Source organism: Orcinus orca, chromosome 15 (genome assembly GCF_937001465.1).
Source record: "Orcinus orca chromosome 15, mOrcOrc1.1, whole genome shotgun sequence".
Lineage (NCBI taxonomy): Eukaryota > Metazoa > Chordata > Mammalia > Artiodactyla > Delphinidae > Orcinus > Orcinus orca.
The window spans coordinates 81,805,598-81,826,897 of NC_064573.1; the positions used below are offsets into that span (position 1 = coordinate 81,805,598).

General features: G+C 45.1%; 1 protein-coding gene across 7 annotated transcripts in view; it reads left to right on the forward strand.

Moving 5' to 3' along the window:
• Positions 1-223: 223 nt before the first annotated feature.
• Positions 224-21,300, forward strand: part of TMEM120B (transmembrane protein 120B) — a 48,817-nt gene continuing 27,740 nt past the window's right edge. The window contains exons 1-2 of one of the 7 annotated variants that reach the window (XM_033440900.2): positions 234-457; positions 2,044-2,168. Coding sequence is in view for 6 of the 7 variants with exons in the window: in XM_049698107.1 (XP_049554064.1) it covers positions 389-457 (69 nt within the window). In the remaining variant the exon portion in view is untranslated. Of the gene's footprint in view, positions 458-2,043; positions 2,169-21,300 lie in introns of all 7 variants that reach the window. The other 6 variants (XM_049698107.1, XM_049698106.1, XM_033440896.2 and 3 more) reach the window with 6 other exon arrangements.

A 21,300-nucleotide genomic window follows, 5' to 3' on the forward strand; every position in this document is an offset into this window, starting at 1 on the left:
TAAGTAAAATAAGCTCTACAAATGCGGTTTGCGGAGAAGTTCCCCACCCAAACTAGGCGAGAGAGATTCTGGAGGCGCAGAAGCATTCCCAAGGCGGGCAGCAGTAGACCCTACCAAGTTCTGCAAAGCTACAGCAACCCCCCGGCAGGCGCCCGACGCGCGGGGGCGGAGCCGGGGCGGAGCGTGCGCACGCGCAGGGCCTGACTCCCGGCGAGGGGTGGGGCGGGCACCAGGGCCGGGGCTGTGACGTCAGTTGCGCGCGTGGCTCCCGCTGCGCAGGAACAGCTGGTGCCTCGGAAGGCGGCCGGCGAGCGGACAGGCGTGGGGTGCTGGTGGCCGGCCGCGCCACGCTGCAGGAGCAACCGCCTCCGCCTCGCACCACTGCACCATGGCCGGCCAGCTGGAGCGTTGCGAGCGCGAGTGGCACGAGCTGGAGGGAGAATTTCAGGAACTGCAGGTAGGACCGGGCCACCTAGTCCTGAAACTCTGCTACCTGATGTGCAGGGTATTCCGCTTCCTGCTTGCCCAGCCCGAGCGGTGGGAACCATTAGGGCCCAGAGGTTGCCCCTGGCTAGGCCCTGGGGGCTGGTGGTCCGCGTGAGCCAGCCCCCTCCCATCTCCCAGTATTTCAGTTATTCATCCCCTTTGGGCGCCGAGTCGAAGCTCCCCATTTCCCCCGCCCTCGCGCCGGCTCTTTGCTCCGCGCACCTCCTTCGCTGCAGAAAGTTGGTCTATGGCCTCTGAGGGGAAGTTCCAGGCGTGTCCATGTGGGGGAGGCCGGAGGGGACAGGTATGTTTGGGGACTCAAAGAGAAAGCCCAGCGCCCACCTCCTCAGGGGTCTCCCCTGACCCCACCGCCGCCCTCCAGCTTTCGGCAGCTCCACTCGTCCTTTACTCTGGCGGGCCAGCCCTCTCCTCTGCAGCTCCATTTTGAGAGATGTGCTTGGGAGCCATTCACCTTGAACCCGTAGACTTTGCTTAGGGGTTAGAGACCCCTGTTCTCAGTCTTTGGGGCTCCTGTGTCTGTGCCCGCCTCTCCGACGCTGCTGCAGGCTGAGTTTGGCGTTGTGGATGACATCTGTCACTTGTGACAGCTGGGCTGCCTCCTTTAGTGATAGAGGCTGCTCCCAGCCCTCACCCATTTGGCCCAGAGCCTTACACTGGGTGGGGTGAGGGCGGGTGTAAGAGGCCCCTTGAGAGAATGGTATTGCCGCTGCGCGGGCCTGGCAGGAGAAGTTGTTTCTGATAGGAGGTTCGCAGAGGCCTCAGCTATCTACCTTGGTGACTAAAGACGCCTCAGGAAACCTTAGGGTTGGCCAAGAGGGATGCCTGGACCATTTTTGGAGATGAGGCTGTTCCCTCCGCAGCTACCGGATTGTGTCTCTTTTCTCCAGAGTTGGGCTCTGTTTGCCTTAAATCACATGGAACACCCCAGCCCGCTCCTTCCTTTCCTCAGCTGGAGCAGTGACATTTTCTCTGTCCATGTAGCTCTTGTCTGCAGTTTGGTTGGCCTCTTACTGTGTCCAGAGGAGGGGAGGGGAGATTGGCAAGGGTGTCTGTGATGGGTCTTTCTAGATATGATGTCGTAGGTCCAGATGAATAGAGAGAGGGTTGCTGGAGAGACTGAGCAGGAAGGCGGGTGCTTTTTCAGGCATGAGCACAGAGTAAGGTACCAGAACCAGAAGGGTACTTTTTCTTGGCCTGTCCAGCATGTGTGGGTTCGTGCCCTTTCCTTCAGGCCCAGGGCTTAGGGCCCACTCAGTTCCCAGGGGACCCTTCAGGCTCCACTGCCATCGAGAAGACTCAGCTATTTCTTAACGCTTTGTCCTGCTGGGCTCTCAGGTCATGTGCAGCTGTGGAGCCATGGAGGGTATTAGGGTGGGAAGTGCTTCAGAGCTATGCAATTAATGCACTTAACACCAATTAGATAAAGGAGACTTTTGACTTGTTGTTATGTTCTTACTTGGTGTCTCTGGGACTCAGGTGTGTGAGGGACAGAGAGGAATTGGGAATTAACCCTGGATTTTGTCCCCTGGTGCACAGCAAGGGCTGTAGAAGGGCTGACCAGGTGGAAACCGTGATGTCCCCTGCTCACGTCTTCGGCAGTGGGGGAACTGGACTGGACTAGGTCTGACTTCTCACCCTTCCCCCCAACCCCCATAATAAATGTAAGAGCTCTGAACTCCTGAGATGAACGTCTCTGGAAATACGCATATAAATAAGTAGGGTATATATTGTCATTATGTATGTGTTGGGTGGACTTTCAGATATGAGACATTTGTTGGGGAACAGGGAGGTCACAACAGGTAGGCAGGTGGGCAAGGTTACCAATAGGAAGGGTCTTTTTTTTTCACCAGAAAATCCCGGCCTATCTTAATTTGCCTATATCTGCCTCAGAATCTGGGATTTGTGGGTTTCATGTTCATATCTCTCTGATTCTGTCTTTCTTGGGATGATGTATAATATCTTTGTGTTTTACCTCTTCTTCCCTTTTTCCAGTGAAGGGAGGAAAGAGGAAATCTAATTTCAGATCCTAGAGGATTTGAAAGGTCTTTGGAATTCCTCCCCACCCCTAAAAAAGTCATAATCTCTGGGACTTTCTAGAGGAAAGGATCTGTTTTCTTTTGCCTGTGATTTGCATCTGCCAGGGCCTCTCTGGACTCGGGGGCAAGGTCGAGTCACCGTGAGGACTTTGGTTTTGCCTGGTTGCGGTTTCGGCCATGCCGGTGAATTGAGCATTAGTCTGAGACCAGTGCGTGTTTGGCCCTGTGGCCTGTGGTGTGACCACAGAAGGTCACTTACAGATGTGGTGGCAGGTGATTTAATGTGCATTTCCTGTCTTGCATCTCTGGAAACCTCGTCCCTCTCCACCCAGGAAGGAGGTGGCCCGAAGAAGCCTCTCCCTAACCCTGACCTCACAGAAATGCAGGGTAGGCCATTGTAAGATTTTTGGCTTTTGTTACCAATGAAACGGGCATCCCTCTGGCTGCTGTGTATAGAATAGACATGAGGCGGACGGGGTGGAAGTAGGAAGATAAGTATTATTTTATTAAAACCCTTGAAAAAAAAAAACCCTGTGAAATAGATCCTGTTATACCCATCTTGCAGAGTGAAAAATGTACCCCAAATCACACGGCTTATGAGTACTGGATTCAGGATTCAAACCCAGGCATTGAACATCAGAGTCTATACTCTTTTTTTTTTTTAATTTTTATTAGAGTACAGCTGATTTACAGTGTTGTGTTAGTTTCAGATGTACAGCAAAGTGAATCAGTTATACATATACGTATATCCACTCTTTTTTTTTTTTTTTTTTAGATTCCTCTCCCATATAGGCTGTTACAGAGTATTGAGTAGAGTTCCCTGTGCTATACAGCAGGTTCTTATTAGTTATCTGTTTTATATATAGTAGTGTGTATATGTCAGTCCCAATCTCCCAACTTATCCCTCCCCCCACATCCCCTGGTAACCATAAGTTTGTTTTCTATATCCATGACAGGGCCTGTATACTCTTAACTACTACCCAAGGCAGGTCTGTGCCCCGGGTACTCTTTTGTTTCTCTCCCATCTTGCATTGCCTTCTGGGCCTCTTTCCCTAGAAGTGGGTTCTGTGGAAAGAACTCCAGACAGGGAGTCAGGATTCCTAGGTTCAGGCCTGAACTCTGCCACTGCCTAGCATCTGACCTTTAGCAAGCCGCCTCTCTGAGCTTTTCTTTATCTAGAAAACAAAGGCTGACAATAATAGCAGCAACAATAAGAGCTGACTGTATGATACATGGATTATTCCATTTAATCTAAACGACAGCCTGGCTTTACAGATGAGAGTGAGGCTACGAGATGTTAAGTAACTTGAAACTCGAGGAGCCAGAATTTGAACCCAGGCCTGCTGTATCCATCAGATACTTTTTGGGTTCCTAACACAGTGGGCTCCAACAGTATCCTGAGACCCTTGGCTCTCGAAGGAAGCTTTTGGACTTGTGGGGACTCATTTCATTTGTACGGTGCTTTAACATGATGCGTTAGTAAGGATTCTTAGTGGTAAGTGGCAGAAACCCAGTTGAACCAGCTTTAAGCCAAAAAACAAACAAACAAAAATGTTTTATTGGCTCATGTAGTGGGAAGTCCAGTGGGAAATGGCTTCAGGCAAGGCTGGATCCAGGTGCTTCAGTGATGTCTGTGTGTGTGAGTGTGTGTATGTTTCCTCTATGTCAACTTCATTCTCAACAGTCTCTCCCATGTTGTGGCAAAGATGAGCATTGGCAGCCTCAGGCTGATATCTACCAGTTCAGCAAACCTCAGAAACAGAGCATCTTCTCTCCTGTAATTCTGGCAGGAGTCCCAGGGCTAACTCTCATTGGCCCGACTTGGGTCATGTGATTATCCCTTACTTAACCAGACCCTGTGGCACTAATTGGCTGGGTCTTGGTTAACATGTCTCCCCTGGAGCCCAGGACTGGGATAAGTGCTGTTCAAACCACGTGAAATAAGAGTGGTGGAGGGGTGGTCCCATGAAGGAAAATCAAAATACTGGTAGTAAAAAAAAAAAAAAACAGAGAAGGATGCTGGACAGGTATCTTTTTAGGAGTAATAGAAACAGTCTATATCTGTGCCTCACAGACTGTGTTAAGGCACCTCCAAGGAGCTGCAGCAAGCTCACAGGGGGACTGTGGGATAATTTAAATTTTCAAGGGAAACACAATATCTGTCATTAAAAAGAATGTTTCACACATCTTTTTTTTTTTTTCGGTATGCGGGCCTCTCACCTGTTGTGGCCTCTCCCGTTGTGGAGCGCAGGCTCAGCGGCCATGGCTTATGGGCCTAGCCGCTCCGCGGCACGTGGGATCTTCCCGGACCAGGGCACGAACCCGTGTCCCCTGCATCGGCAGGCGGACTCTCAACCACTGCACCACCAGGGAAGCCCCACACATCTTTTTAATGATGTCATATCTTTGTGAAGTTGGGTTTTGGGGGCTGATTAAAATCAAATACTATGTGAAAATCAATTTAGAACAAGAAATGAGGATGACAGTGTCCAATCTATTCCCAAGGTTTGAGATTTTGTGCAGAGCCCAACAGGCACACACATCCGTAAATAATTTTGGTTACTTCTGAATGAAATAAAAATACTTTTGTCAATTTCTGTGTATTCTTTTTTCCCCAAGAGGCTACTAAGTTGGTAGGACATAAATACTTTTCAATTATTTGGCTTAAGGACTCTGTGAAAAGTTTACTGAGACGCTAAGGGTGTGGTGAACCAACAAAGTTTGGGAACCTTTGTTTTATGTCCTGATTGTGGTGGTGGTTACACAACTATATGTATTTGCCAAAATTCGTTATGTATACCTGAAAATTGGTGAATTCGTATGTAAATTCTACCTGTAAAACTGATTTTCAAAAACCAGTACATGCCTGTTAACATATAGCTCATCCCCTAGCTCTTCCACAACTGAGGAAACTTAAGAAGTGGCAGACTCTGGACATGAAGGCAGTCTGACTCTCAAGCCTAATCACTTAACCATTATGTTATTCTGTCTTCCAAATGCCTGACATGCATGCTGATGCCCTCACTTACTGCTCCTATAACAGACATTACTAATCGATCCTGGCGCATGACTCAGAATCTTTCCCAGTATAGAATTGATACAGTTTAGGTGAAGTCAACTTGCTATCTTTGGTAGTGTTTCCATGGCATACTGAGTCTTAGTTCAGTATATTCAGCATTCAGAAATCTTTATTTGATGTTGATTCCTTGGAAGGAGAACTATATAAATGCAGTCTCTTGAAAACTTAGCACCAGCCACACCTGTAAGTGACCACATTTTAGTGGTGGCCATGGCTCTGTTGCAGTCTGCTGGGTTGCCCACCAACTTGCAATGTTCCTAGACCAGGGCCCTGTCTGAAAATGGCATATGATTCCATTGCTGGCAATTCTTTCTTTCTTTCTTTTTTTAAAAGTTTTGGCCGCACCGCGTGGCTTGCAGTTTCTTAGTTCCCCGACCAGGGATAGAACCCTTGCCCCCTGCAGAGTTCGGACTCCTAAGTGTGGACTCCTAACCACTGGACCACCAGGGAATTCTTGATTGCCGGCAGTTCTTGCAATAAACGTTGACTCAAGAGTTGTGACTCAGCCAAGTTGTGTTGAAAGGGCATCTCTAGATGTTTCACAGCTGTGCTGGCACCTGGACTCATTAACCTCATCTTCCCAGTGGGGCAGAGTTTGGGGCCTCAGAGGACAGGAGAGGTGGCAGATCTCCAAATCTTCCAGCAGAAATTCAATTGTTTGTGTCTCCCATACATGGTATAAAAGGATGGTAATCAGACATGTAGGAAAGGAGCTATGGGTATCTCAGCTTACAGAGCCAATGTTAGTGTCTGTCTCTCTCTGATCTATTCTACATTTTTATAAATAATACATATCCACATAGTTAAAAACTCAAATAGGAGATATGTATAAGAATTCTGTAACAGCTGAAAACTGGAAACCTAACTGTCCATCAGAATGGATAATTCCACTGAACATCCATAGAGTGTGGTATGAAGATCAGATGAATAAACTAGAGCTATATGTATCAACATGGATAAATATTTTAAAAAGAAAAGCAACATTGGGAGGAGATATGGGGATATATGTATATGTATAGCTGACTCACTTTGTTATAAAGCAGAAACTAACACAACCTTGTAAAGCAATTATACTCCAATAAAGATGTTAAAAAAAACCCCACCAAAACCTCAAAAAAAAAAAAAAAACAACCCAGCAACATTGTGTGAAAAGTTGCCAAGGGGTATGTATAGTATGACATGTATAATAAAGTTAAAAGCATTCAAAACAGCACTATGTTTTGCTTACTGATACATGTCTATGTAGTACAAATATAAAGACTTGCAAGGGAGTGATATGGGCCAGATTCAGTATAGTGGAGATTTGGGCAGGGCCCTGGCAGGAAGCAAATGACTCTTCCAAATGGGTGTCACTGAAAAAAGTCTAAGGAAGGGACTATTTACAGAGGTGTGGCAGTTTAAAGACGAGGTCCCTGGAGCTGGAACCAGTCCTCATCCTAAGGGGCAGAGGGAAGGGGCCGTCACCAGAGCTTGTTGCAGGGAAAGGGGAGCTGCAGGACAGGAGCTGCAGTGGTCAAAAGCTGTAGCAAAGCAGGGAGGAGGCAGGAGGAACCAATACCCCAGCCTCTCTCTCCTCCCGCTCTCCAGTCTTCTGTCCTGGCATCCCATTGGCTAGGTAGGAGGCAGGGCAAGGGAGCCTGGGAGATGCAGTCCCAGGGCACAGAGAAAGACAGAATTGATCTGGGGTGGGCGTGGGGGTGGACATAACCAGCATAGAGGTTCCCCTCATTGGGGGCAGCAGATGGGAATACCACGTAGAAAGAGTACATAGGGCCTTTCAACTCTTTGTGCCCTATTATTTCTTAAACTGAGGGTGAGAATATGGGTATTAATGTTATATTTGTTTTCTATTATATGATTTTCTATCTTTTTCAATATGTCTGAAATATTTCATAATAAAATGAGCAGGAGACCAAAAAGTAACCTAACAGTACCAAAAGACTTATTAAAAAAAATAGGCTCGGGCTTCCCTGGTGGCACAGTGGTTAAGAATCTGCCTGCCAATGCAGGGGACACGGGTTCGAGCCCTGGTCCGGGAAGATCCCACATGCTGCAGAACAACTAAGCCCATGCACCACAACTACTGAACCTGCGTTCTAGAGCCCACGAGCCACAACTACTGAGCCCACGTGCCACAACTACTGAAGCCCGCATGCCTAGAGCCCGTGCTCTGCAACAAGAGAAGCCACCGCCTGCGCACTGCAACGAAGAGTAGCCGCTGCTAGCTGCAACTAGAGAAAGCCCGTGCACGGCAACAAAGACCCAATGCAGCCAAAAATAAATAAATAAATAAATTTATTTAAAAAATAGTCTCAGTCATTTATGTGGTTATGACCATGCAAATATCATTTACTGAAGAATTGAGTAGTGTATGATGCTTGCGTTTTCTCTCGGAGAAAGAGAAATTTTTATTTATTTATTTATTTATTTTTGGCTACTTTGGTTCTTCGTTGCTGTATGTGGCTTTCTCTAGTTGCGGAGAGCGGGGGCCACTCTCCGTTGCAGTACACGGGCCTCTCACTGCGGTGACTTCTCCTGTGGAGCACGGGCTCTAGGCGCACAGGCTCAGTAGTTGTGGCTCGCGGGATCTAGAGCACAGGCTTAGTAGTTGTGGTGCACAGGTTTAGTTGCCCTGTGGCATGTGGGATCTTCCTGGACCAGGACCTGAACCCACGTCCCCTGCACCGGCAGGCGGACTCCCAACCACTGCGCCACCAGGGAAGCCCGAGAAATTTTTTTTTTTAATTAATTTTTTTTAATTAATTTATTTTTGGCTGCATTGGTTCTTTGTTGCTGTGTGCAGGCTTTCTCTAGTTGCAGCGAGCGGGAGCTACTCTTTATTGTGGTGCATGGACTTCCCTTTGTTGCAGAGCAGGGCCTCTAGGTGTGTGGACTTACGTAGTTGTGGCACGTGGGCTCAGTAGTTGTGGCTCGAGGGCTCTAGAGCGCAGGCTTAGTAGTTGTGGCGCACGGGCTTAGTTGCTCTGCAGCACGTGGCATCTTCCCAGGCCAGGGCTCAAAACCATGTCCCCTGCATTGGCAGGAAGATTCTTAACCACTGCGCCACCAGGGAAGTCCAGCATTTGATTCTTTGCTGACAATATTTACCTTATAACTATACTCTTTCCTCCTGCCTCCAAAGCTCCATCTTTAGATATTTTATCAAGTGCGTCTCTTTTTTTTAAAATAGATCTTTATTAGAGTATAATTGCTTCACAATACTGTGTTAGCTTCTCTTGTATGACAAAGTGAATCAGCCATATGCATACATATATCCCCATATCCCCTCCTTCTTGAACCTCCCTCCCATCCTCCCTATTCCACCCCTCTAGGTCATCGCGAAGCACTGAGCTGATCTCCCTGTGATATGCAGCTGCTTCCCACTAGCTATCTGTTTTGCATTTGGTAGTGTATATATGTCCATGCTACTCTCTCACTTCGTCCCAGCTTACCCATCCCCCTCCCTGTGTCCTCAAGTCCATTCTCTATATCTGCGTTTTTATTCCTGTCCTGCCTTTAGTTTCTTCAGAACCTTTTTTTTTTTTTAGATTCCATATATATGTGTTAGCATATGGTATTTGTTTTTCTCTTTCTGACTTCACTCTGTATGACAGACTTTATATCCATCCACCTCACTACAAATAACTCAATTTTGTTTCTTTTTATGGCTAGTAATATTCCGTTGTATATATGTGCCACATCTTCTTTATCCATTCATCTGTCGGTGGACACTTAGGTTGCTTCCATGTCCTGGCTATTGTAAATAGAGCTTCAGTGAATATTGTGGCACATGACTCTTTTTTTTTTTTTTTTTTTTTGCGGTACATGGGCCTCTTACTGTTGTGGCCTCTCCCGTTGCGGAGCACAGGCTCCGGACGCGCAGGCTCAGCGGCCATGGCTCACGGGCCCAGCCGCTCCGTGGCATGTGGGATCTTCCCGGACCGGGGCACAAATCCGTGTCCCCTGCATCAGCGCACATGACTCTTTTTGAATTATGGTTTTCTCAGGGTATATGCCCAATAATGGGATTGCTGGGTCATATGATAGTTCTATTTTTAGTTTTTTAAGAGAAATGCAAATCAAAACTACAGTGAGGTATCACCTCACGCCGGTCAGAATGGCCATTATCAAAAAATCTAGAAACAATAAATGCTGGAGAGGGTGTGCTGGAAAGGGAACCCTCCTGCACTGTTGGTGGGAAGGTAAATTGATACAGCCACTACGGAGAACAGTATGGAGGTTCCTTAAGTGTGTCTGTTTTCTTTGCTTGGTCTTGAACTAGATAGTTGGGGGGTTGGGACTTGCTTCGGGCAGCAGAGTAGAGTCCTTTCTTCCATAGCTGCTTGTCTGCTTTGGTGCCCCCAGCACTCTGGGTTATTTTTGGAGGTAGCAACTTGAAGTGGGAGTCAGTCACGTTTAATAAGCTGGTACTCCTTGCACTGTGTGCAGAGACCCAACTCCCAGTTTTCAGTGAGTGTCTCCCTTGCTCCAATACACTGCTGCCTAGTTTAGAAATAAAAATAGTGGTTTGGCATTCTGGCATTTTCTTTGAAAGTTAAACATATACTTACCATATGACCCAACAATTCCATTCCTAGGTATCTATCCAAGAGAAAGGAAAATAGGTATCTACACAAAGACTTGTACATGAATGTTCATGGCAGCATTATTCATAGTACCCAAAAAGTGGAAATAACCCAAATGTCTAACAGCTGGTAGATGAATGAACAAAATGTGATATAAGTGCTGAGTAGTAATAAAAATTGATACATACTACAACATAAATACACCTCAAAAACAGTATGCTACATGAAAGAAGCCAGACGCAAAGCCACATATTGTATGATTCCATTTATATGAAGTATCCAGAAAAGACATCTATAGGGACAGAAGGTGGATTAGTGGTTGCCAGGAGCTGGGAGGAGGGAAGAGTGGGGAGCGAGTGCTCATAGACACTGGAGATCTTACTGGATAATGGAATGTTTTAAAACTGGATGTGGTGATAGTTGCATAACTTGATAAATGTATAAAAATCACTGAATTGTACACTTAAAATGAGAATGTTATGACATGTAAATTATACTTCAATAAAGTTGTTAAAAAATGATGGTTTAGGGGCTTCCCTGGTGGTGCAGTGGTTGGGAGTCCGCCTGCCGATGCAGGGGACATGGGTTCGTGCCCCGGTCCGGGAAGATCCCACATGCCACGGAGCGGCTGGGCCCGTGAGCCATGGCCGCTGAGCCTGCGCGTCCGGAGCCTGTGCTCCGCAACGGGAGAGGCCACAACAGTGAGAGGCCCGCGTACCGCAAAAAATAAAAATAAAAATAAATGACAGTGACCAGGGCAAGAGCTTGGTAATAAAGAGTCCAAGATTTATGGCTTCTCTTCTTACCTGGTGTGGTTAACTTTGCCCAGATGGAAAGCTCTGTTCTTTGGCATGTTAATCTAGATTCTGACACTTGCCTCTTAAAAAGCCAAACAGAATAAAATGGCATTTGTTTGCTTACATTAATAGGGAAGTCAAAGGTGTACCGCCTTCAGATATAAGCCGATCCAGGGGCTTAAATGAAACCGTCAGGGCTCAGCCTTTGTTTGCCTCTCCATCCTGTTTTCCTCTCAGTTGGGTTCATTCCCAGGCAAGGCAGCCCCATTAGCTCTGCTAAGGTAGCAGGGGTAGCTCCTGCTACCTTGAGAACTAGGGGAAAAAGAGGTTTGGTTTTTTTTCCAACAGTTCTGATAAAACCCCACCACTGAGGTTCATTGGTTTTGAATGCTCGTCCCTGAGTCAGCCAGCCTGGTCAGGAGGCTGATATTCTGATTGGCCAGGCCTGGGTCATTTGCCCTGGAACCTGGGGTAAACCTGCTCCTAGCCAGATCTCATGGACTGAGTGTTGGGGAGGGATGGATCTCCAAAGAAACCATAGGGACATTAACCAGAAAGGGAACAGCTGCTGAGCTGGCAAAAACAACAGAAAGCTTCCATCTGGCGACTAGTTGCATTCAAGGACACAGGGCTGGCTGGATGAAAGGCAGGATTGGATTGCCTCAGTGTGGCTCATCCTCCTGTTCCTGGAAAAAAACATCTCAAAGCACAAGTCCAACTGAGGGTCTGTGGGGACTTCCCTGGTGGCGCAGCGGTTAAGAATCCACCTGCCAATGCAGGGGACATGGGTTCCAGCCCTGTTCCGGGAAGATCCCACATGCCGTGGAGCAACTAAGCCCATGCGCCACGACTAGTGAGCCTGCGCTCTAGAGCCTGCAAGCCACAACTGCGGAGCCCAAGTGCCACAAGTACTGAAGCCCGCGTGCCTAGAGCCCGTGCTGCACAATGAGAAGCCCGCACACCGCAGCGAAGAGTAGCCTCCGCTCGCCACAACTAGAGGAAGCCTGCGCGCAGCAATGAAGACCCAACGCAGCCAAAAAAAAAAAAAAGAGACAGCTGTTGTAAAATGGTACAGCCTCTCTGGAAAACGGTATGGCAGTTCCTTGAAAAAGTTAAACGTGGATTACCTTATGATCCAGAAATTCTACTTCTGATTATATACTCAAAAGAATTAAAAGGAGGGACTCGAACAAATATTTATCCACCCATGTTCATAGTAACACTATTCACAATATCCAAAAGATGGAAGCAACCCAGGTGTTCATCAACAGATGAGTGGATAAAATGTGGTATATACATACTGCAGGATATTGTTCAGCCTTAGAAAGGAAGGAAATTCTGCTACATGCTGCAATTTGGATGGACCTTGAAGCCATGATGATATGTCTAAATAAGTCAGGCACAAAAATTATAAATACTGTATGATTCAACTTATACCTAGAGGAGTCAAATTCATAGAACTAGAAAGTAGAGTGGTGGTTGCCAGGGGCTGGGGGGGGGGAACAGGAAATTGAATTATTCTGTGACAGGTTTGGAGTTTCAGTTGCAATGATGAAAAAGTTCTGGAGATGGATGGTGGTAATGGTTACTCAGTGATGTGAACATATTAGATGCCACTGAGTTGTACACATAAAATGGTTAAGATGGTAAATTTTATGTGTATTTTGTTACAAGTAGAAAAGTTTTTTAAATTTAATGATTAACATGGTAAATTTTATGTTATATATTTTTGCCACAGTTGAAAAAAGACTGAGAGACAGCAGGTCTGGAAAAAATTTAGAATCCAAGAAGTGAGTTGATAATCTTTCCTGCTGCTTGTGGGACTGGCATGAGGTAGAATCAGCAGAGACTGGGCGTGGGCAAGGAGTGCCCTGGGAATGGAGAGCGTGTCACACTAAGGGCCTTGTTTCCAGCCCCGCAGACCCCACCTTGTCCTCAAGACTGGCAAATCCTGAGCCTGGAGCCGAGGGCAGGGTGGACTGGACGTGTGGTCTCCAGTATCAGATCTCCCTTGGGAAGTGGTTCTAGCCAATGGCAGAGAGAGAGACGGAGAACTCTTAGGGATCAGGAATGATTGTATGTGCCAAGGGACAAAATTATGGGAAGGGCCATGGACTTCCTATCCCTACTCAGTCTGATGCCTTAGGATTGGGCAGAAAATATCACCAGTGAAGCATCGGAAAAGTGCCCTTAAGAAAGTCAGTGGGGGGAATTCCCTGGCAGTGCAGTGGTTGGGACTCTGTGCTCTCACTGCAGAGGGCACAGGTTCGGTCCCTGGTCAGGGAACTAGGATCCCGTAGGCCGTGCAGGGTGGCCAAAAAAAAAAAAGTCAGTGGGGATAGCAGTGAGTGTTGCTTGGTGAGGTGTGGAGGACAGCTGTCATATGCTGTGGGTGGGAGTGTAAATTGTCACAGTCACTTTGCAGGCAATTTGCCAAGATCTGTTAAAACTAAAATCAAGCCTGTACCCTGTGACCCAGCAATTCCACTTCTCTTCCCCAGAGACACTTGCACATTTCCCCAGAGAGACAGTGCAAGGATATTATTCAGTGCTGCATTGTCGGTTATAGTCAGAGACTGGAAACAACCTAAACACCCAGTGATAGGAAAATGGCTAAATAAACTGTTGTATGTCCACAGCATGAAGTACTGCACAGGTCTAAAAAAAATGAAATACATCTATATATTCTTATGTGGGTAGATCTATAAGACATATTGTTGAGTGAGAAAAGAAAGTTGTGAAATCATATCTATATTCTGATACTGTTAATATATTTTAAAAAATCAGAAGTATGTGCTTTAGGGTATAAGCTATGCTGCTGTAGCAAAGAGGTATCCTAATAAAAGGGTTTAAATGAGGTAGCTTCTTTCTTTCTTGCATAACAGTTCAGAGTGGGATGTGGTCCAGGGTGAGTGGTGTTCCAGTTATCTGTTGCTGCATAAAGCAACAGTTATTGCATTTTGCTCACAGAGTCTGTGGGTCAGGAGTTTAGGCAGGGCATGGTGGGGATGGCTTGACGGTGCTCCATGAGGTCAGCGGCCTTAGCTGGGAAGACGTGAATGGCTGGGAGTAACTCACATGGCTGGGGCTGGAATCATCTGGAGGTTTCTTGACCCTCATGTCTGGGACCTGAGCTGGAATAACAAGGTTTGTCTTAGTTGGGGCTATTGATCAGACTGCCTCCATGTGACTTCTCTATGTGGTTAGGGTTTCCATGCAGCATGGTGGCCCCAGGGTAGTTGAACATTTTGTTCCAAGAGCTTGTGTTCCAGCAAATAAGGCAGAAGCTACGTGGCCTTCCGTGACTTTTTCTCAGAAATTGTATAGTGTCACTTCTGCCATTTAAAAAAAATTGAGGTATAGTTGACTTAACAGTACTATATGTTTCAGGTGTACAATATAGTGGTTCACAACTTTCTTTAAAATAAATTTATTTATTTATTTATTTGGTTACGTTGGGTCTTCATTGCTGTGCACAGGCTTTCTCTAGTTGCGGTGAGCGGTGGGTACTATTTGTTGTGGTGCGTGGGCTTCTCATTGCGGTGACTTCTCTTTTGGTGGAGCACGGGCTCCAGGCACGTGGGCTTCAGTAGTTGTAGCTCACGGGCTCTAGCGCGCAGGCTCAATAGTTGTGGTGCACAGGCTTAGTTGTTCCGCGGCATGTGGGATCTTCCTGGACCAGGGCTCAAACCTGTGTCCCCTGCATTGGCAGGTGGATTCCTTTTTTTTTTTTTAACATCTTTATTGGAGGATAATTGCTTTACATTGTTGTGTTAGTTTCTGCTGTAAAACAATGTGAATCAGCGATATGCATACATATATTCCCATATCCCCTCCCTCTTGCGTCTCCCTCCCACCCTCCTTATGCCACCCCTCTAGGTGGTCACAAAGCACCGAGCTGATCTCCCTGTGCTATGTGGCTGCTTCCCACTAGCTATCTGTTTTACATTTGGTAGTGTATATATGTCCAAGCCACTCTCTCACTTCGTCCCAGCTTACCCTTCCCCCTCCCCGCGTCCTCAAGTCCATTCTCTACGTCTGCGTCTTTATTCCTGTCCGGCCCCTAGGTTCTTCAGAATCTTTTTTTTTTTTTTAGATTCCATATATATGTGTTAGCGTATGGTATTTGTTTTTCTCTTTCTGACTTACTTCACTCTGTATGTCAGACTCTAGATCCATCCACCTCACTACAAATAACTCAATTTCGTTTCTTTTTATGGCTGAGTAATATTCAATTGTATATATATGCCACATCTTCTTTATCCATTTATCTGTTGATGGACACTTAGGTTGCTTCCATGTCCTGGCTATTGTAAATAGAGCTGCAATGAACATTGTGGTACATGACTCTTTTTGAATTATGGTTTTCTCAGGGTGTATGCACAGTAGCGGGATTGCTGGGTCATATATGGTAGTTCTATTTTTAGTTTTTTAAGGCACCTCCATACTGTTCTCCATAGTGGCTGTATCAATATACATTCCCACCAGCAGTGTAAGAGGGTTCCCTTTTCTCTACACCCTCTCCAGCATTTGTTGTTTGTAGATTTTTTGATGATGGCCATTCTGACTGGTGTGAGGTGATACCTCACTGTAGTTTTGATTTGCATTTCTCTAATGATTAGTGATATTGAGCATCCTTTTATGTGTTTGTTGGCAATCTATATGTCTTCTTTGGAGAAATGTCTATTTAGGTCTTCTGCCCATTTTTGGATTGGGCGGTTCGTTTTTTTGATATTGAGCTGCGTGAGCTGCTTGTATATTTTGGAGATTAATCCTTTGTCAGTTGCTTCATTTGCAAATATTTTCTCCCATTCTGAGGGTTGTCCTTTTGTCTTGCTTATGGTTTCCTTTGCTGTGCAAAAGCTTTTAAGTTTCATTAGGTCCCATTTGTTTATTTTTGTTTTTATTTCCATTTCTCTAGGAGGTGGGTCAAAAAGGATCTTGCTGTGATTTATGTCATAGAGTGTTCTGCCTATGTTTTCCTCTAAGAGTTTTATAGTGTCTGGCCTTACATTTAGGTCTTTAATCTATTTTGAGTTTATTTTTGTGTATGGTGTTAGGGAATGTTCTAATTTCATTCTTTTACATGGAGCTCTCCAGCTTTCCCAGCACCACTTATTGAAGAGGCTGTCTTTTCTCCAGTGTATATTCTTGCCTCCTTTATCAAAGATAAGGTGACCATATGTGTGTGGGTTTATCTCTGGGCTTTCTCTCCTGTTCCATTGATGTATATTTCTGTTTTTGTGGCAGGCGGGTTCTTAACCACTGAGCCACCAGGAAAGTGCCTAGTGGTTCACAATTTTTAAAGGTTATATTTCACTTATGCTTATGATAAAATGTTGGCTGTATTCCCTCTGTTGTACAGTATATCCTTTTTTTTTAACATCTCTATTGGAGTATAATTGCTTTACAGTGGTGTGTCAGTTTCTGCTTTATAACAAAGTGAATCACCTATACATATACATATATCCCCATATCTCCTCCCTCTTGCATCTCCCTCCCACCCTCCCTATCCCACCCTTCTAGGTGGTCACAAAGCACCGAGCTGATCTCCCTGTGTTATGCAGCTGCTTCCCACTAGCTATCTATTTTACATTTGGTAGTACATATAAGTCCGTGCCACTCTCTCACTTCGTCCCAGCTTACCCTTTCCCCTCCCCGTGTCCTCAAGTCCATTCTCTACTAGAATATATCCTTGTAACTTATTTATTTTATGCATAGCAGTTTGTACCTCTTAATCCCCTACTCTTATCATGCCCGTCTCCCCCTTCTCTCTTCCCACTGGTAACCACTAGTGTGTTCTCTGTATCTGTGAGTCTGTTCTTGTTATATTCACTAGTTTTATTTTTTTAAGATTCCACATATAAATGATATCATACCGTGTTTGTCTTTCTGTGTCCCACTTATTTCACTAAGCATAATACCCTCCAAGTCCATCCATGTTGTTGAAAATGGCAAAATTTCATTCTTTGTTATGGCTGAGTAGTATTCCACTGTATATATATATATACCACATCTTTATCCATTTGTCTGTTGACGGACATTTAGGTTGCCTCCATATCTTGGTTATTGTAAATAATGCTGCTGTGCCTATATCTTTTTTAATTAGTGTTTTCATTTTCTTCAGATATATACCCAGGAGTGGAATTGCTGGATCATGTGGTAGTTCTATTTTTAGTTTTTTGAGGAACCTCCATACTGTTTCCACAGTGGCTGCACCAATTTACATTCCCACCAACAGTGCACAGGGGTTCTCTTTTCTCCACATCCTCGCCAACATTTGTTAATTGTGGTCTTTTTTGATGACAGCCATTCTGACAGGTGTGAGGTGATATCTCCCTGTGGTTTTGATTTGCATTTATTTGATGATTAGCAGTGTTGAGCATCTTTTCATGTGCCTGTTGGCTATCTGTATGGCTTCTTTGGAAAAATGTCTATTCCGATCTTCTGCCCATTTTTTAATCAGATTGTTTGCTTTTTGGGTAATTTCGACATATTTTATTGGTCAAATCAGCCATAAGCCTACTTTTAATGAGAGGGAACAGAGAACCCACTTCTCTATGTGAGGAGTGCTAAAGGCTTGGTGGTCTTGTTGTAAAACAGTCACAGGTGGGAAGCCCTGTCACAGGAGGTCACCCGGGATCCAGGTTCGTTTGGCTGAGGAGGGCACAGTGGGCTTTGTCATTTGTATTATGTGGCTTCCATCTCTGGTTTCAAGGTAACTGGATCCATTGTTGCCATATGCCAGCCAGGGAAAGAGAGAGTAGAGGGCAAGCCGTTCCTTATAAAAATGTGGTTCAGTTATTCTTGGCAGAAAATGTTGGCTTGACATGTGAAAACTGAATAGCTAGAAATGGCAGGGTGTAATGGTTAAAAAAAAAATGTGGTTCAGAACTTACATCACTTCTGCTTGCAACCCAGTGGCTAACTCTTGGTCATATTGCTACACCTAGCTGCAAGGGAGGCTGGGAAATGTCTGTAGCTGGACAGCCACATGCCTGGCTACCACTCAGTAGGGTCCTGTTATTAAAAGGATGCAAAGGAGAATAAGTATTAGGGGCAATTAGTTTTTGCAACAGTGTGTATTTTTCATATATATGTATACATAGTTAAGTGTGTGTATATAGAAATAGGTCTATGTGGAATATAGAAATACATAGATACATACAGTCTGGAAGAATACGTAGAAAAAGATCTAGAAGAAACTGGTAACAGTGGTTACTTCTGGAGAAGTGGGAGAAGACAGGATAGGGGTATATTCAAAGCCGACTCTAGCCATAGCTGCAGTGTTTTAATTTTTAACGAGGATGATGTCTTCATGTTTACTTGTGAAATTAAATATTAATTTAAACTGAAGGCCTGGTAAGTATCGGGCTGCCGATGTTTCAGTCTTGGTCTTCTCGTGCTGTGGTGGGACCCAACACCAAAGAGTGCCAGGAGGTGGCATGGCCCAGCTGGCATTGCTGGGGACTCTCAGTCCAAAGACCCCACATTCTCAAAGGCTGCTTAGTTGGGGGGTCTCTCTGCCCCCATCCTCCTCGTCCAGTTCTGGAGGTTTCCTTTGTTACCAGCAGATATTGGTTGAACATTGAGGAATGTTTTGGCACTGAAGCCTCTCTCTGTACAGATTACTTATTAATTACAGGTAGAAAGTTGGTCACTGTACAGTGGAGAAGACAGGTGGACACCACCTCTCCCAAGCAATCAAAGTTAACATCACAGACACCACGTCCCTCCTGATGGGAGACACTGAGGGCCCAGCGTCACTTTACTGGCATTTCTGTCCCAGGTGCATAACTAAAATTCAATCATGAGGAAATATCAGACAAACCAAGGTGGAGGGACATTCTCCAGAACAACTGGACCGAACTCTTTAAAAATGCCGATGTCACAAAAGACGGAAGTTGAGAAGCTGGTCTAGACTACAGGAGACCAAAGTGATATGAATAGTAATATAGGGCATCAAACTGAATCGGGTCCAGGTCTGGGGGGAAATTGCCTTCAAGAGATAGTTAGCATCCAAATTTGTATTTGAATTTGGATGGTATTGGAGGTGATAGTATTGTATTGTATCAAAGTTATATTTTCTGTATTTGATAACTGAATGTATAAGAGAATGTCATGTCCTTAGGAAATATGCACTAAAGTATTTAGGAGTAAAGAAGCCTGTTGTCTGCAACTAACTCCCAAATGGTTTAGAACAGGAGTAGACAAACTCTTTTGGCAAGAAGGTCAAGTAGTGAGGATTCTGGGCTTTGCGGGCCATGTGGTCTCTGTCACACTTCTCTTGCTCTGCTGCTGTGATGTCACAGACAATATATAAATGAATGGGCAGGACCGTGCTCCAGTGAAGTTTATTTATGGATACCGAAGTTTCAATTTCATGTACTTTTCACGTGTCAGGAAGTATTCTTCTTTTGATCTTTTCCAACCAGGCAAAAATTATTTCTAGCTTCCTGCCCATACAAAATCAGGGGGCCAGATTTGGCCCGTGGGCTGTAGTTTACTGTCGCCTGATATAGAAAAAGAATACACCCAACACACATAAACGCACACACACATGGGAATAAAGCAAATATGTCATAATGCTAACAGTTGGTGAATCTGGGTGAAAGGTATAGGGGAGTTCTTTGTACTCTTACAATACTTTTGGAAGTTTGAGATTATTTATTTTATTTTAAATTTTTTGGCCACGTCGCGCAGCTTGTGGAATCTTAGTTCTCTGATCAGGGATCGAACCCAGGCCCCCTGAAGTGGAAGCACCGTATGCTAACCACTGGACTGCCAGGGAATTTCCTGGAAGTTTGAGATTATTTAAAAATTAAAAGTTAAATTAAAAAAGAGACACAGTTTTCCTCTCTTGGGGCCCGGGAAGGAGTGAGGAAACTGTATAAGTCCAGGGGACTGAGCCCTCTCTTCTGGGGGCCAAGGGGGTCTCGCTCACAGCGTTCTTCCATGTGGCTCCGAATTGCTATCTGTTCACTTCTGGGCCTTCACTTTTGCCTTATTTTCTGGTTTAACCTTCATATCTAGGAACCTGCTTGACAGACATGAGAGTTTAGGCTGTGGCCTCCCTGTCTGACCATCCTCTTTTTCTCTGTCTCTCTGCTAATACAATTCTCCACCACCCAAGCAAACAGCCACTTTAAATATGTTCATTGCATTATTGTTTTTAATTTTATGGTCCCCATTCCCCCATATTGTTTTCTCCAAATTGTTGGTATTTGTCTTAGATTATCAAACTCTAGAAGAAACTGGTCGTTTCCCTGCATATGGCATTATTTGGGGGGAAGTGTGCTGTGGCAGCAATGTCGAGAAATTACTGTGTTCCATTCTCCCTGCATTGGGGTGAAGTCTCTTGTATTTCCTCTGGCCTTATGGCCCTGAATGGTTATTTCCAGGAATGAGATGTTGAGCGTATTGGAGTGACTGTGCCTGGGGTAGGGAGGGTTGGCTTTAAGGGAAGAGGTGTGTCCTTTTCTTAGTTGACTTAGCAAGAGCTCTCTTCATTGCCAGGATCAAAAACCCAACTCAAACTGGACTAACTGGAAAGAAATTTATTAATTCATGTAACTAAGAGTATCAGGTAGCATTACATTCAGACTCGGTTAGATCCAGGGGCTGAAATGGTGCTATGAGAATGCTGTCTCTTACCATGTCTCAATTCTGTTTTCCATTTGGCTTCATTCTTAGGCAGGCTCTCTCCACTCAGCAGCCCCAGGTGTACCTTCTACCAGATTAGCAAACCCAGGAGAAAGAAGGCATCACTAAACCAATACTTCTAGGTAAAAGTCCCAGGGCTGACTCTCATTGGCTCAGTTTGAGTCATGTATCCACCTCTGAACCAATCAGTTGCCAGGGGATTGGAGGATACTGATTGGCCAGGCCTGGATCACATGACCACTCTTGGCATGGGAACTGTTAGCTCTACTCAAACCATCTGGATTAAAACTTGACAAGAAAAAAAAAAAAAAAACTTGACAAGAGGTGGCTGACCTCTCAAAGGCATTTTGGTTGCTGTTCCCATCAGGAAGGATGGAACCTGCACAGGAAAAAAACAGTAGTTCCTTATTACAGAAATGCTGTGCTGTGCTGTGCTGCCTTCCCCAAACCCAGTCCCAATTTTATAAGCCACATCTTTGATAGCCACATCTCTCTCTTTTTTAAAAATTAATTTTATTGGAGTATGGTGGGTTTACAATGTTGCATTAGCCTGCACTGCCCAACAAAATGAATCAGCCATACACATACAGATATTCCCTCCCTTTTGGACTTCCCTCCCATTTAGGTTACCA